Raw genomic sequence first — 17992 nt, 5'->3', positions numbered from 1 at the left:
GAGATAGGAAGGATGATAGTGCCATCAACAGTGATGGGAATGTCAGGGAGGGGGCAGGGTTTGGGGAGGAAGATAAGGAGTTCAGTCTTGGACATACTGAGTTTTAGATGGCAGGCAGACATCCAGATGGAGATGTCCTGAAGACAGGAGGAGACACGAGCCTGAAGGGAGGGAGAGAGAGCAGGGGCAGAGATGTAGATTTGGGTGTCATCAGCGTAGAGATGATAGTTGAAGCCGTGGGATTGAATGAGTTCACCAAGGGAGTGAGTGTAGATAGAGAACAGAAGGGGACCAAGAACTGACCCTTGAGGAATCCCTACAGTAATCAATCAATCAATCAATCATATTTATTGAGTGCTTACTATGTGCACAGCACTGTACTAAGTGCTTGGGAAGTACAAATTGGCAATATATAGAGACAGTCCCTACCCAACATTGGGCTCACAGTCTAAAAGGGGGAGACAGAGGACAAAACCAAACATACTAACAAAATAAAATAAATAGAATAGATATGTACAAGTAAAATAGAGTAATAAATATGTACAAACATATATACACATATACAGGTGCTGTGGGGAAGGGAAGGAGGTAAGATGGGAGGATGGAGAGGGGGGCGAGGGGGAGAGGAAGGAAGGGGCTCAATCTGGGAAGGCCTCCTGGAGGAGGTGAGCTCTCAGCTGGGCCTTGAAGGGAGGAAGAGAGCTAGCTAGGCGGATGGGCAGAGGGAGGGCATTCCAGGCCCGGGGGATGACGTGGGCCAGGGGTTGATGGCGGGACAGGCGAGAACGAGGTACGGTGAGGAGATTAGCGGCAGAGGAGTGGAGGGTGCGGGCTGGGCTGGAGAAGGAGAGAAGGGAGGTGAGGTAGGAGGGGGCGAGGTGACGGACAGCCTTGAAGCCCAGGGTGAGGAGTTTATGCCTGATGTGCAGATTGATTGGTAGCCACTGGAGATTTTTGAGGAGGGGAGTAATATGCCCAGAGCGTTTCTGGACAAAGATAATCCGGGCAGCAGCATGAAGTATGGATTGAAGTGGAGAGAGACACGAGGATGGGAGATCAGAGAGAAGGCTGATGCAGTAGTCCAGACGGGATAGGATGAGAGCTTGAATGAGCAGGGTAGTGGTATGGATGGAGAGGAAAGGGCGGATCTTGGCAATGTTGCGGAGCTGAGACCGGCAGGTTTTGGTGACGGCTTGGATGTGAGGGGTGAATGAGAGAGCAGAGTCGAGGATGACACCAAGGTTGCGGGCTTGTGAGATGGGAAGGATGGTAGTGCTGTCAACAGTGATGGGAAAGTCAGGGAGAGGGCAGGGTTTGGGAGGGAAGACAAGGAGTTCAGTCTTCGACATGTTGAGCTTTAGGTGGCGGGCAGACATCCAGATGGAGATGTCCTGAAGGCAGGAGGAGATGCGAGCCTGGAGGGAGGGGGAGAGAGCAGGGGCAGAGATGGAGATCTGGGTGTCATCAGCGTAGAGATGATAGTGGAAGCCGTGGGAGCGAATGAGGTCACCAAGGGAGTGCGTGTAGATTGAGAACAGAATGGGACCAAGTACTGAACCTTGGGGAACCCCCACAGTAAGAAGATGGGAGGGGGAGGAGGAGCCTGCAAAAGAGACTGAGAAAGAGCGATCGGAGAGATAAGAGGAGAACCAGGAGAGGACGGAGTCTGTGAAGCCAAGGTCAGATAGCTTGTTGCGGAGAAGGGGGTGGTCCACAGTGTCGAAGGCAGCTGAGAGGTCGAGGAGGATTAGGACAGAGTATGAGCCGTTGGATTTGGCAAGCAGGAGGTCATTGGTGACCTTTGAGAGGGCAGTTTCCATGGAAACAGTAAGGGGATGGGAGGGGGAGGAGGAGCCCACAAAAGAGACTGAGAATGAATGGCCGGAGAGATAAGAGAAGATCCAGGAGAGGACAGAGTCTGTGAAGCCATGGTTGGATAGCGTGTTGAGGAGAAGGGGGTGGTCCACAGTGTTGAAGGCAGCTGAGAGGTCGAGGAGGATTAGGATAGAGTAGGAGCCGTTGGATTTGGCAAGCAGGAGGTCATTGGTGACCTTTGAGAGGGCACTTTCTGTGGAATGTAGGGGACGGAAGCCAGATTGGAGGGAGTCAAGGAGAGAGTTGGCGTTGAGGAATTCGAGGCAGTGGGTGTAGACGACTCGTTCAAAGAGTTTGGAAAGGAATGGTAGGTGGGAGATAGGGCGATAACTAGAAGTGGAGGTTGGGTCAAGAGAGGGTTTTTTTTAGGATGGGGGAGATGTGGGTATGTTTGAAGGCAGAGGAGAAGGAACCAGTGAAGAGTGAGTGGGTTGAAGATGGAAGTTAAGGAGGGGAGGAGGGATGGGGCAAGAGATTTCATAAGATGAGAGGGATTCTTTAGATTGTTTAGAGCAGCCTCTTCTCTAGTGCTGAATAACACAATTTACAGGTGTAAAAACTGCACTTGAATTTTCACAGGATGTTTTGAAAGATGATGTTTGATCTGCAAATATTTATGTTACTGAGAAAAGGAGTAAACCAATAAAGCCACTTTCACAACTTGGAGGACGTGCCAGACTACACCATCCCTTAAAATAATGTATGCTCCCAATCCTAAAATAAACATTTCAGAGGGATCAATAATACAATCATTTGGTTAACAAATTCAATCGAGCTCCATTCTCAACAAATTATGAAGTTTAGACATGTTATTATCAATTCTCATGTATTAAGAAGTTGGGTTTTTAATTGAAAGTTGCATACAGCAGAAAAGTTATTAAGCTTCCATTCACTAGTAAATACATTCTGCAGAGGCAAGTATTTTCAGTCATTCAAATGATTTAGTAAAATCCTTTGAGGGGGGAGTTCATCACATCCTAAGATTTCATTTCAAATGGGGCTATTTTCAAATGATTTAGTTTATTTTCTTGTTGTGTCACTTGCTACATATAGTATTGTCTTACCAAAACACACTTCTCTAATTTTCTTCCTTTTCCTACCTCTCAGAACATGCTTAGGATTTAATCAAGCATGTTAGCTTAATCTGCAATAAGAAGATTTCTACCTTAGTCACCCTGAGAAAGGTTAATCCAAAAGAAGGGTTTCCCACCTTTCAGAAAATAGTTGAGTTTTAACTCTCAAGTATTTTCATTAAATCATGAGTAGGATTTAGAATATATACTCTCTGCTGATAAGGGATTTAACATGTCAATGAGAACTTTAGATATGGTTTTTTGGATAGTCCTACAATGAAAATAGGACTTCTGCACTGCTATTGGAAGTTTTTGGTTTACCCTGTTACTATAGAACTACTTTTCAACAACATTCGTACAGATCATCTGAAATCATATAATTAAGCTTTTATCATCTTCACTTAGTGTCTATTTATGACAGAGAAAGTATTCAACAACAGAAAAGGATGAGCTAATTTTACAAAAAGCAGTAAAACCTCACTACTATCTTTGGAGAGAACAAATTAAAATTGCTTCTAAATCCTTGAAGATAATGTGCCTAAGACATGCTCCGCATATCCGCTCCATTCTATTCATAAACAGTAGGTACAAATTATAGGCTAGAATAATTACAGGATACAAAAGAAACCAGAAGTCATTATTTGTCAAGCGACTGTGTTCAAAAATGCTCCTCCTCTCCCTGCATCCTCAAAGCAAAATCCTCTGGGAGGCTTTTACTCCAAAATCAGTATGTTCCCCTACAATTTGGATGGTAATTGGGCTACCAATTTGAGCTCTGCGGGGTTTTGCGACGGAAAGGGAGGGAAAAGTGAAAAAGTGGATAGAGCACAGGCCCGGGAGTCAGAAGGACCTGGGTTCTAAATTCCAGCTCTGCCACTTGTCTGCTGTGTGACCTTGTGCAAGTCACTTCACTTCTCTGTGCCTCAGTTAACTCATCTGTAAAATGGGGACTGTGAGCCCCATGTAGGACGTGGACTGTGTCCAACCTGATGAGCTTGTATCTACACCAGCACTTAGTACAATTCGTGGCACATAGTAAGTGTTTAACAAATACCATTAAAACACAAATTCATTTTGGCAGAGCTACGATCTGTGACAAAATTCGGTTACACAAACAGCACAGTGACCAAAGGTGCAATTCAAGACAAGGATGAAGAAAACCAGATCAAGAAGGCCGGCACGTCCCATGGAAGATTGTCAACCACCAGCGCGGTCTCAGAATCCAGACCATAATAAAGAGAAGCAGCGTGGCTTAATGGAAAGAGCCCGGGCTTGGGAGCCAGAGGTCGTGGGTTCTAATCCCGACCCTGCCACTTATCAGCTGTGTGACTTTGGGCAAGTCACTTTACTTCTCTGAGCCTCAGTTCCCTTATCTATAAAATGGGGATTAAAACTGTAAGCCCCACGTGGGACAACCTGATTACCTTCTATCAACCCCAGCACTTAGAACAGTGCTTTGCACATAGTAAGCGCTTAACAAATACCATAATTATTATTATCATTATTAAAGTGCCACAGAGCTGGACTGTCATCCACCTGCCTCTACGGTTGGGAGACCTGGACCACGCGCGCACACCACCGCTGCCACACAGGAACACCACCGCCACCCCCACAAATGGACAACACCACCATCACACATGGACACCACCACACATAGACACCACCACACATAGACACCACCACACACAGACACCACCACTGCCACACATGGACACCACCACCGCCCCCACAAATGGACACCACCATCGCCACACATGGACACCATCACCGTTGCTCAGTGGAAAGAACCCGGGCTTTGGAGTCAGAGGTCATGGGTTCAAATCCCGGCTCTGCCAATTGTCAGCTGTGTGACTTTGGGCAAGTCACTTCACTTCTCTGGGCCTCAGTTGTCTCATCTGTAAAATGGGGATTGACTGTAAGCCCTCTGTGGGACAACCTGATCACCTTGTAACCTCCCCAGCGCTTAGAACAGTGCTTTGCACATAGTAAGCACTTAATAAATGCCATTATTATTATTATCACCTCCACCACAAACGGACACTACCACCATCACACGACACCACCATCACCCCCACAAATGGACACCACTATCGCCACACATGGACAACACCACCTCCACCACAAACGGACACCACCTTCACAACACACAGACACAACTGCCACAAAACATGGACACCTCCATTGCCACCACACAAGGAAATCATCGCCACCACACACGGTCACCACCGCCGCCGTACACTGCCACCACACATGGACGCCACCATCGCCATACACGGACGCCACCACACACAGACATGACCACAGCCCCCCAAAATGGAAACCACCATCACCACACACGGACACCACCAAGACCACAGACACCACCGCCGCCGCCACCACCTACAGACACAGCCACACACAGACGCCACCACACAAGGACACCACCACTGTCACATACAGACACCACCATTGGCAACTGGATTCACGATCCATCTCATCAGGGTAATTTTCTGGCCAAGCTTGAAATCAAACGTTGAGACACGATCACAGAAAATGAAGTTCTGGAACTTAGTCAGATTCCTAGCATCAGAGGTATGCTCGCCTTAACAAGGCTAGGCTGAGTGGGAAGAGAATGAGTGACGGGAGGATATCCGAACAGCTGCTGTTTATGGAGAACTGACATTTGCAAACCAAAACATGAAGGAGGGTAGGAGAAATGCTTTAAGATCACAGTAAAACAAAGCTGCAGGCAACACTGCATCTCAGCTGAAAACTGGGATCCAATTGCTGAGGACAGACCAGAATGGCTTACTGCTATACAGAATGGAAAGGCTCTCTTTCAGTCAAAGCTTCATAGGGAATAAAAGACAAGAAGGCAAAAGAGAAAACAACCCCAAGTGGATAGAGTACAGGCCGGGAGTCAGCAGGACCAGGTTTCTAATCCTGGTTCCGCCACCTGGCTACTTTGGTCTCTGACTCTTATACGGGCCATCTATCCATCTATTTATTTATTTTTGTGGTATTTGTTAAGTGCATACTATGTGCCAGGCACTCTCCTAAAGGCTGGGGTAGATACAAGCTAATCAGGTTGGACACAGTCTGTGCCCTACTCAGGTCTCACAGTCTTAATCCCCATTTTACGGATGACGCAGCTGAGGCACAGAGAAGTGAAATGATTTGCCCAAGGTCAATCAGCAGACAATTGTGGGAACCAGAATTAGAACCCAGGTCTCTCTGACTCCCAGGTATGAGGTCATTTAACTTCTCTATGTCTCAGTTCCTCATCAGCAAAATGAGGATTAAGATGGTGAGCCCCAAGTGGGACAGGGAGTATGGCCAACCTGGTTTGCCTGTATCCCCTCCGGTCCATAGTACAGAGCTTGGCATGTAGTAAGCACTTAATAACCATAATAATTATTAGTAGTAATAATAGTAGTAGTATTACAAGCATAAGGCATGACAACACAAGAGACAAGCTTTTTGGGTGCACCACGTGGCCAGGACTGTGAGTCCCACGTTGTTTTTTTCAGTCAAACACGGTCATAGGGAAATTTTACCATGAATGGTGTTTTTCTAAAACAAGGGGCATCAAATCACTTTTCTCTTTTTGCTTTGTCTATTTTTTCATTATATCTGTGCACATTTTGGTGTTAAAAACAGTAGAATCTTGCTGTGTTCTATTCATTGGGCTATGTCTCCTAGGAAACAGGAAATCGTTACTGTTTCCCACAAATAGCAGTCGAGGATGATTCTCAGAAATCACTCCTGAGTGGAACAGAATATAGGTTAAATATTTTTAAAATTCCCCATTGCCCAATTAGAGCCTATTTTGTGCTCCACTTCCTTGTCCTTTTACTCTTTTTTACACTGGTAATTTCTGCAGGTCCTGATATCAGCCTGTTCCCTCTGCATTTAGTCAGGAAACAGGACATGGTCCTCAACAGCAAATCTGATCTACTTTGGCCTCTGACTCTAATAAGGACTATCTACCCATCTATTTATTTATTTTTATGTTATTTGTTAAGCGCTTATTTTGTGCCAGGCACTATACTAAAGGCTGGGGTAGATATAAGCTAATCAGGTTGGGCACAGTCTATGCCCTACATAGGCCTCACAGTCTTAATCCCCATTTTACGGATGATGCAAATGAGGTGCAGAGAAGTGAAATGACTTGCCCAAAGTCAACCAGCAGACAAGCGGGGGAACCAGAATTAGAGCCCAGGTCTTTTTGACTCCCAGGCACGTGGTCTTTCCACGACTAGGTCATGCTGCTATTTAGAATTCCCAGCTTCTAGACTGTGAGCCCATTGTGGGCAGGGATTGTCTCTCTTTATTGCCGAACTGCACTTTCCAAGTGCTTCGTACAGTGCTCTACACACAGTAAGCGCTCAATAAATATCATCATCATCATCAATTGTATTTATTGAGCGCTTACTATGTGCAGAGCACTGTACTAAGCGCTTGGGAAGTACAAATTGGCAACATACAGAGACAGTCCCTACCCAACAGTGGGCTCACAGTCTAAAAGGGGGAGACAGAGAACAAAACCAAACATACTAACAAAATAAAATAAAAAGAATAGATAAGTACAAGTAAAATAAATAAATAAATAGAGTAATAAATATGTACAAACATATATACATATATACAGGTGCTGTGGGGAAGGGAAGGAGGTAAGATGGGGGGGATGGAGAGGGGGACGAGGGGGAGAGGAAGGAAGGGGCTCAGTCTGGGAAGGCCTCCTGGAGGAGGTGAGCTCTCAGCTGGGCCTTGAAGGTAGGAAGAGAGCTAGCTTGGCGGATGGGCAGAGGGAGGGCATTCCAGGCCAGGGGGATGACGTGGGCTGGGGGTCGATGGCGGGACAGGCGAGAACGAGGTGCGGTGAGGAGATTAGTGGCAGAGGAGCGGAGGGTGCGGGCTGGGCTGGAGAAGGAGAGAAGGGAGGTGAGGTAGGAGGGGGCGAGGTGATGGACAGCCTTGAAGCCCAGGGTGAGGGGTTTCTGCCTGATGTGCAGATTGATTGGTAGCCACTGGAGATTTTTGAGGAGGGGAGTAACATGACCAGAGCGTTTCTGGACAAAGATAATCCGGGCAGCAGCATGAAGTATGGATTGAAGTGGGGAGAGATACGAGGATGGGAGATCAGAAAGAAGGCTGATGCAGTAGTCCAGACGGGATAGGATGAGAGCTTGAATGAGCAGGGTAGCGGTATGGATGGAGAGGAAAGGGCGGATCTTGGCAATGTTGCGGAGCTGAGACCGGCAGGTTTTGGTGACGGCTTGGATGTGTGGGGTGAATGAGATAGCGGAGTCGAGGATGACACCAAGATTGCGGGCTTGTGAGACGGGAAGGATGGTAGTGCCGTCAACAGAGATGGGATATGATTAAATGAATGAATGAATCAAAAAGTAACTCCTACCATCGGCTCTAAACCATTCAATCAGTTTTTCCCCCTCCTTCCTCACTTATCTGATCACCTTCTACAGCCCAGTCCACACATTTTGCCCATCTAGCATTAGCTGGCTGAATATTCCCCCATCTCATCTATCTTGTTGCCAACCCCTTTCCCACATCCTCCCCCTAGTCTGGAATTCCCTCCCGCTCCTTATACATCAGACCACCACTCTCTCCACCTTCAAATTCATATTAAGGTCACATCTCCTCCAAGCAGTCTTCCCAAGACAAACCCTCTTCTCTCTACCTCTTTCTCCCTTCTGTGTCACCTATGTATTTGGATCTGTGACTTTGGGGCTTTTGTTATTTGCTCCATCCTCAACCCCACAGCACTATACACACTGATTTATATTAATGTCTGTCTCCCCTCCTGACCTTAAGCTCATTGTGGGAAGGGCATGTGTCTACCAACATGGTTGTATTATACTCTCCCAAGCACCTAGCACAATGCTCTGCACACAGGACGTGCTCAATAAATACAATTAATTGATTGATATCAAAGTTAAGACAAGGAGGCTGTGCTTTCACAAATAATCCAAAAGGTTTTATAATGGTTGAACCAAACTCAATGCTTCCATGAAAGACCACTGTTGAAGAATGATTTAAAAAGACACATTAAAATATAGATCATTGATATTGGATGCTTGAAATAATAACAATTATTAATACGGCATTTGTTAAGCACTTCCTATGTATCAAACACAGTTGTAAGAACAGGGATATGTACAGATTCATCAGGTTGGACACTGTCCCTGTCCCACATGGAGCTCACAGTCTAAGAAGGGTGAGCAGACATTAAATCGCTATTTTATTGATGAGGAAACTGAAGCAAAGAAAAGGTAAATGACTTGTCCAAGGTCACACAGCAAGGCAATTGGCAAAAGTAGGATTAGAAACCAGGTGCTCTGATTCCCAGGCCATAGCTCTTTCCATTAGGCAATGTTGCTTCTCTTGTACTGAAGGAGCTGGTTGTTAAAAACAATGTACTGAATAAGTCTTTCTACATTCCAGCAAGTTAGATTTTAAAATGCTTAAGTAATACTGGCTTGACTAGTTCACCTTAGACTGATAGGTTCCAAGCTCAGTACTGCCTCTGAAATTTGGCATGTGTACTCCTAATTATTAAAACTCTTATTTAGAAAGCAATGGAATGACTGCAAATTTTCCACAGACTCCCAAGCCCCAAGCTCTATCCACTAGGCCATGAGCAGAGATTGTTTTTTTCAATTGTATTTGTTCAGTACTTATTATGTGCCAGGCACTGTACTATGCACGGAGGTAGATACAAGCTAGTCAGGTTGGACACAGTACATCTCCCACAGTCTTAACCCCCCATTTGACAGATGAGGTAACCGAGGCACAGAGAAGTTAAGTGACTTGTCCAAGGTCATACAGCTGACAAGTGGCAGAGCCAGAATTAGAACCCAGGTCCTCCTGACTCTTAGGCTTGGGCTCCAGCCACTAGACAACACTGCTTCTCTATGTAGTATATCCCAGAAAGAGTAGCTAAAAACGCAGTTTGTAAATAAAAGTCCACAGACCCAGGATCTGAAAGAATTGGGCTGATATTAAAATGGAATTTTAACAAAAAATAAATCCATTATGTACTGCAGCCTGGTACTTTTTCTTCTCATGTCAGATAAAGCAACACTTAGACACTGGGAAATGCATAAACAAATGATGAAAATTTTCTGGGCCTATAAAAATGACTATGACCTGCCAGAATATGTAACCAACCTTGCAGGGGGGTTTATACAAGCAGTCTAAATTCAAAGTAATAATAATAAAAAGGATGATAATAATTATAATAGCAATTACAGCATTTTCTAAACGCATTTCCTAAACACTTCTTATGCACCAAGCACTGTGAAAAATACTGGGCTAGACACAATATTTGCAGATCATACAAGATCCTATGCCCAGATGGGACTCACAATCTAAGTAGGAGGGAGAACAGGTATTTATTCTCCATTTTACATATGGGGAAATGGAGGCACAGAGAGGTTAAGTAGTGACTTGTCCAACATCACACAAAAGGCAAATGGCAAAGACAGGATAAGAATCCAGGTCTCCTTACTAAAATCATCAATACAATATTAATTCAAACAATCAAAAGGGTTAAGAATTCAAATTTTCCACCATATTAATTGGATGCGTGGCTCAGTGGAAAGAGCCTGGGCTTTGAAGCCAGAGGTCAAGGGTTCAAATCCCGGCTCCACCAATTGTCAGCTGTGTGACTTTGGGTAAGTCACTTAACTTCTCTGTGCTTCAGTTGCCTCATCTGGAAAATGGGGATTAAGACTGTGAGCCCCCCGTGGGACAACCTGATCACCTTGTAACCTCCCCAGTGCTTAGAACAGTGCTTTGCACATAGTAAGTGCTTAATAAATGCCATCATTATTAATATTATTACTGCCACACCAGCACACTACTAAAATGTTGAAAATATATTACCTGTGTGCTTTCAGGATCCTACATGCAATGGCATCTCCAATCTTGTTAAAAACAACTTTTTCATCAGCACAGCTAATAAAGAACTGGTTCTACAGGAAACATGATAATCATTGGGTTAACATTTTTGCTAAAATGCCAAAAAAGTATCACTTAAAAACCTTATGAATTGCTAGACAGATTGCTTTTTATTCAGCAGGGGGAGATCCCTGAGGAAAGAATGAAGTGTGGTGAAGGGGAGGAGTAGCTGGGGAGGGAGTGAGGGAGAAGGAAAAGGAAAGAGGGGAAGAGGGAAAGGGAAAAGGAGAGGAAGAGGGGAGGAGGGGAAAGAGAGGGGAAAAAAGGAGAGAGAGGAAGAGAGGAGGAAAGGAGGAAAGAAGGAAAGGAGGAGAGGGAGAGAGAGTGCACCTGCCAGAGTGTCTGTCCCTAGGCCAGAGAGCTTGAAGGAAGGAAGGTAGGTAGGTAGAATGGTCTCCACATCTCCTGCTGCCCTTCAATCTCCTGGTGGCATCAAGAGAGTGGACAAAGAACTAAAACTTGAGTTCCCAAGTAGCCCTCACTCCAAGTAAATAGATCTATCCAGTTAATAACACATTCAGCCTCACTGGAATCTTTTGCAAGTTGATAATTATACATATTATTCCATGTGCGTTTGTTCAAATTACTTTTGGAGCTCTGAGATGTCCCTTCAGAGAATGAGGGAAGAAATAGGTTTGAGTTTGTCTGAGTAAAAGCACTGTGCCATACTCTGGGTTTACTTCATTGGCAGGATAAGATTATTCTTTTGTGGATATTCTAAAAATGAGCTTTGACATACTTCTGCTGGCTTCAAGATGATTGACAAGTTCAAATCAGAGGGCAGTTTAACTTCACCTTTTCATATAGAAAAAGTTGAAGTTTTATGGTAATTCCCCGTAAGGGCCTGCTTAAGGGCTCTAATGGGGAATTACCATAAAATAAAACTATCCCTGGGATATCTCAAGGTAAAAATACTTCTTGTCATCAATCAATCAATAGTATTTTTGAGTGCTTACTGTTTGCGGAGCAGTGGACTATGTGCCTATGTACAAAACAACAGAGTTGGTAGACATGTTCCCTTCCCCAGAGTAGCTCACAGTCTACAAAAAGATAACCAGATGATGACACTTGTTCACCTGAGGAATCACTGCTTTATAATTTCAGATTTTTGAATGATTGCTTTTATTGTTAAACAGTGTTACATTGATGTGTATAAATCTATGGAATATCTGAAATTACACACACTGGGAAGGAAACAGGCTATTATCATTCTACACAGATGTCACAACTGATGAGCAAATACACTTTCCCTTGGGGATATAAAAGGAAAAATGGCAGCTAGCCTGTTTGAAAGATTCTGTATTTGCCTTTATACATTAGTGTGCCCTACCTCCTCTATATGGCAAGCTCCTTGTGGGAAGAGAACATATCTACCAACTCTGCTACATTACATTCTCCCAAGCACTTAGTACTGTGGTCTGCACACAGAAAGTGCTCAATAAATGCAATCGGTTGATCTTACATTCTGAGCCTTGTCTGGGACAGGTATGGTGTCTGATCTGTTCATCAAGTATTTAGTCCACACAGCACAGTGTCTAGAACGTAAGCTCTTAAAATACTACAATAATTATTATCATTATGTAATAAAATTGTCAGGGGTGCAGAGATGACTGTCCAATATAAATCGAAGAGAACTAGAAATCTAGTCTTATTGGTTGCTGTAACTTCTGGGTAGCCAGAATTGATGGAGAAGGGAGAGGGAGTCTGGAAAAGTGGGCTTAATTGGGAAAGGCCTCTTGGGAGATCATGGTTCATTCATTCATTCATTCATTCAATAGCATTTATTGAGCACTTGCTATGTGCACAGCACTGTACTAAATGCTTGGGAAAATCCAATACAACAATAAATTGTGACATTCCTTGCCCACAACAAGCTCACAGTTTAGAGGCTCAGCGTGGCTCAGTGGAAAGAGCCCGGGCTTGGGAATCAGAGGTCATGGGATCGAATCCCAGCTCTGCGGCTTTGGGTAAGTCACTTCACTTCTCTGTGCCTCAGTTACCTCATCTGTAAAATGGGGATTAAGACTGTGAGCCCCATGTGGGATAACCTGATTACCTTGTATTCTCCCCAGCACTTAGAATAGTGCTTGGCATATAGTAAGCGCTTAACAAATGCCATCATTATTATTATTAGAGGGAGGGAGACCGACATCAATACAAATAAATAAAATGACGGATATGTACGTAAGTGCTTTGAGGCTGGGAAGGGGGGAAGAGCAAAGGGATAAATAAAATTACCAATATGTACAAAGCCTCAAACAAAGCTGCATCCCAGCTGAGAACTGGAAGTCACTTGCCGAATAGAGGCCTGCGTGGTGCACTGCCATTAAGAAGGAAGTGGCTCTTTCTGAGCCATAGCTTCATATGGAAAGGGAGACAAGGAGGCAAAAGAATGCACAGTGCCAGGCCTTACTACAGTTCATTCATTCATTCAATTATATTTATTGAGCGCTTACTGTGTGCAGAGCACTGTACTAAGCACTTGGGAAGTACAAGTCTTAGAACAGGGCTTTGCACATAGTAAGTGCTTAATAAATGTCATCATTATTATTACTACTACAAGTCGGCAACATATAGAGACGGTCCCTACCCAACAGCAGGCTCATAGTCTAAAAGGAATCTCTGCCCTCTTTCTGCTTCCCCAACTTGGGACAAGACTCTCCCTTAAAGACTATGGAACCTTCCTTAAACTCATATCCCCTCCAAAAGGCCTTCCCTGACTACACCCTTTTATCCTTTTACCTTGTATTACCTTGTACATACAGTAAGTGCTCAATAAATATAATAATAATGTTGGTATTTGTTAAGCGCTTACTTTGTGCCAAGCACTGTTCTAAGCCCTGGGGAGCATACAAGGTAATCAAGGTTGTCCCACGTGGGGCTCACAGTCTTAATCCCCATTTTCCAGATGAGGAAACTGAGGCACAGAGAAGTTAAGTGACTTGCCCAAAGTCACAAAGCTGACAAGTGGTGGAACCAGGATTAGAACCTATGACCTCTGACTCCCAAGCCCATCCTCTTTCCACTGAGCCACGCTGATTACTCTGCACACCATAAGCACTCACCAAATCCCACAGAGAGATTGATCAGTGGTGTCTTTTTTAAATGTGTTGGACAACGATATAATTTGCAGAGCGTTGCATTTACATTGTGCTATAAGTGCACCTATGAATACACTACCAGAACGATTAGAGATGGAAGTGGGGTGTTCTGGGAGCGATACGTCCAAGGCATCGCTATGGGTCGGAGATGACTCCACGGCATAAGACTAGACAATACATGTATTACAGATGTGAATCTTTGACAAAAACTCTGTGACTGCCAAACACCTAAACAGAATTCCTTTTGGAAGTTGGCAGGGGAGTTATAGGAAAGGAAAGGGGGAAAACTATATATCTCATTAGGCAAAGAGGCTGATTTATTATATTTCACAGCAGCATAGGATTGTCCTGCATGGAGCCAAATTATCAGAATTCTCATGGAAAGTTTTGCAGGGAGAAAGATTTCTTCCCTCTCAGACCCTGGGATTGGACTGAAAGCACTGCTTTACTGTGAGTTTTGGTCTGGGCTGATTCATGAGTCATCTTTCCCCTAATTAATCTTTGTGGGAAAGGTTAATCAGGGTAATATGGGGCTGTCTGTCTTGTTTTGCAGTCTCTGCTTCAGATTTTATTTGAATCTCCTTGTGCATTCTTTTCATTTGCATCTCATTACATTATTTCTTAGCAGATATGTTTAACTGGATATGATTTGATTCTCATACATCTAGCCCCGTGCTTAGTACAGTGCTCGGCATACATTGAGTGCTTAATAAATACAATAATTATCAGAGTTTTACAACTCTTTGAAGGGTTTAGGTAGTTGCGTTTTGGGCTCTGACTAGATTTCACGTCTCCTCTATTCCTTTTGTATACCTGGACTGATGAAGGGATCTTAATTTACTTATGTCTGGGTACTTTAGCAAAGTTGCCACCACCTCATTAAGTTACTGAATTTAATAGTTGCCTTGTTTACTGTAACCCAAAATGCAGCACTGATAAAGTGTAGAAAAAGAAAATACTTTGTAGTAAAAAAAACCATGAATACTTAAGACTGTAACATAGTTTATTTATATTTTGGTATTTTGGTTTGCTAATGGACTCAAGCCACCAAAACCAGTGAGGAGAAATGTTATTCAAAAACAGATCAGCACATTAAATCTTGGTAATATCTAATTGCTACAACATAATGTTTTCTTGGATAACAGTATTTTGTTCTTAAATAGACTGAAAGAATGAGGGAACAATCTTCTTTAGTAAAAACCTTTTTTAACCTGGCTCCAGGCAATGTTCTATAAAGAACTGTCTGGACTGGAGTGGAAAATAAAAGATGTTTAGTTTATAGACAATCATATTTATTGAGTACTTACTGTATGCACAGCACTTGGGAGAGTGCAATATAACTGGGTTGGTAGATACACTCCTTGCCCATAATGAGATTACACACACAAAAATACACGCACATACGCATACAAGCACTTCATTCATTCAATCGTATTTATTGAGCACTTACTGTGTGCAGAGCACTGTACTAAGCGTTTGGGGAACAGAGCACAAAAACCTCAGACCCATCACGGTGGAATATTATTGAACTTACCTCAATATATATAAAGTGCTTGCTGTTCTCTATCACACTGACATATGCCGAGTGGATAGATTCTTCGTGATACTTTATCCCAGCAGACCAATCTGCAGCAGAGCGGAGCAACTACAAGATAAGATTGGGAGATTCAAAGATTTCATGGTTTCATCCAAAATGATGGGAAATAAATGCCACAGAATATATGGTGAAATCTGGATGGACACAGGTTTATCCAACCTGTAGATGCCTGCAGCATGATGAGGAAGAAGAGCAGGATGGGCTGCTCTGGTTGACTTTCTTTCCAGGAGAAGGTTTTGCTGTTAAATAAGTACCCATTCAGGTCTCTAATATACAGATCATACTTTTATATTATTACACAAATTGATGTTATTCCCAATGGGCTATTTTCAAAGAAAATTTCAAAAGCATACTTTTCTTCTTTCTTCTAACATATATGAAGTGACTTTTTTCCCTCAAAGATTTCATTCAAATTACAAACCACTTCAAGTGCACAGACTATAATTTAGATCCAGCCTGCCTGAAGCTTTTCATTTTCCTCTAGACTGTAAGCTAGTTGTGGGCAGGGAACGTGTCTGCTAATTCTGTTGTACTGTATTTTCCCAAGTGTTTAGTACAGTGCTCTGCACATAATAGTAATAATTCATTCAATCAATCAGTCGCATTTATTGAGCACTTACTGTGTGCAGAGCACTGTACTAAGCGCTTGGGAAGTACAAGTCATATTTACTGAGCACTTACTGTGTGCATGGCACTGTACTAAGCACTTGGAAAGTACGCTTCCTATGGGCTAAACACTGGCTTCCACTTTAAATCCCCATTTTACAGATGAGGTAACTGAGGCACAGAGAAGTTAAGTGACTTGCCCAAGGTCACACAGCAGATAAGTGGCAGAGGTAGAATTAGAACCTACATCCTCTGACTCAAGCCCGTGCTCTTTCCACTAAGCCACACTGCTTCCCTTACAAAGTGCTCAATGAATACCATTGATGGACTGATAACAATTTTCAAAAAAAGACTACCTTCAATTTTGGTAGTAGGAGTCAAGATTGGTTATATTGGTCCAAAAATATAATCAATATGAACATGTCTCAAGTAAAGCAAAACAGACTGTCCATTCCAAACATTTGGATAGTATCATTAATTTCTCATTTGTCCTTAACTTCGAGCAATCAATCCATTGAATGTCTGCTGATTCTGAAGCTCTAAATCAATTGCTTGGGGGAGTACAAGAGAAAGAAGAAATGCATTCCCTACTTTGAAGGAACTTACAGTATAATGGGGTACTAGACCCCAAAACATTTAATGACAATGCACAATTGAAGGAACATAGGCACAAGTGCTTAGAATGGCTATACATATTCATTCATTCATTCAATCGTATTTATTGAGCGCTTACTGTGTGCAGAGCACTGTTCTAAGCGCTTGGGAAGTACAAGTTGGCAACATATAGAGACGGTCCCTATCCAACAGTGGGCTCACAGTCTAGAAGGGGGAGACAGGCAACAAAACAAAACATATTAGGTGGTATTGCAACTATTGAACTTATAGTCCACTTAGAGAAGCAGCGTGGTTCAGTGGAAAAAGCCCGGGTTTGGGAGTCAGAGGTCATGGGTTCAAATCCCGGTTCCGCCCTTTGTCAGCTGGGTGACCTTGGGCAAATCATTTAACTTCTCTGTGCCTCAGTTCCCTCACCTCTAAAATGGGGACTGAGACTGTGAGCCTCATGTGGTACAACCTGATTTCTCCCCCTTCTAGACTGTAAGCCTGTTATTGGGTAGGGACCGTCTCTATATGTTGCCGACTTGTACTTCTCAAGCGCTTAGTACAGTGCTCTGCACACAGTAAGCGCTCAATAAATATGACTGACTGACTGACTGAATGAGATACTGAGATATGATTGGTTTAGCCATTTTTACAGTTTTTGTTAAGGACTTGCTATGTGCCAGATATTAAGTGCTGGGGTAGATACAGGGAAATCACGTTGGACACAGTCCCTGTCCCACATGGGGCTCTCAGTCTTAATCCCCATTTTAGAGGTGAGGGAACTGAGGCACAGAGAAATGAAGTGACTTGCTCAAAGTCACACAGTAGACAAGTGGTGGAACTCAGGTTAGAACTCGGGTCCTTCCGACACAACCCCTTTGGACTGTTGTTGACAGAGCCAGGATTTTGATCAATCGATCAATCATATTTATTGAGTGCTTACTGTGCGCAGAGCACTTGGGAGAGTACAATAACAGAGTTGGTAGAAATGTTCTCTGCCAACATCGGGTTTACAGTCCAGAGGGGGAGACAGACAGCAATTTTAAATTTTATGTAATATAAAGAGGAAATGAGGGCTGAGTAGGGGATTGCCTCTTTCAAAAAGGCTTTGAATACGGGGAGAGTGGAGGTGTCAGATTTGAGAAGTGAAGGTGTTCCAGGCTTAATTATTAATTAAT

General features: G+C 43.5%; 1 protein-coding gene across 5 annotated transcripts in view; it reads right to left on the bottom strand.

Annotated features, from left to right (window-relative positions):
- PLD1 (phospholipase D1) overlaps positions 1–17992 on the bottom strand; it is a 279106-nt gene that overhangs the window by 51675 nt on the left and 209439 nt on the right. For all 5 annotated transcript variants that reach the window (XM_038748912.1, XM_038748905.1, XM_038748940.1 and 2 more), the window contains 2 exons: positions 15546–15656; positions 10836–10924 (listed from right to left, as the gene is read on the bottom strand). In XM_038748912.1, the coding sequence (XP_038604840.1) occupies positions 10836–10924; positions 15546–15656 (200 nt within the window). The remainder of the gene's footprint in view (positions 1–10835; positions 10925–15545; positions 15657–17992) is intronic.

Source organism: Tachyglossus aculeatus, chromosome 1 (genome assembly GCF_015852505.1).
Source record: "Tachyglossus aculeatus isolate mTacAcu1 chromosome 1, mTacAcu1.pri, whole genome shotgun sequence".
In the NCBI taxonomy this organism is placed as follows: domain Eukaryota; kingdom Metazoa; phylum Chordata; class Mammalia; order Monotremata; family Tachyglossidae; genus Tachyglossus; species Tachyglossus aculeatus.
The sequence above is the reverse complement of the archived record's forward strand: the minus strand, read 5'-3'. Positions and strand labels throughout refer to the sequence as shown.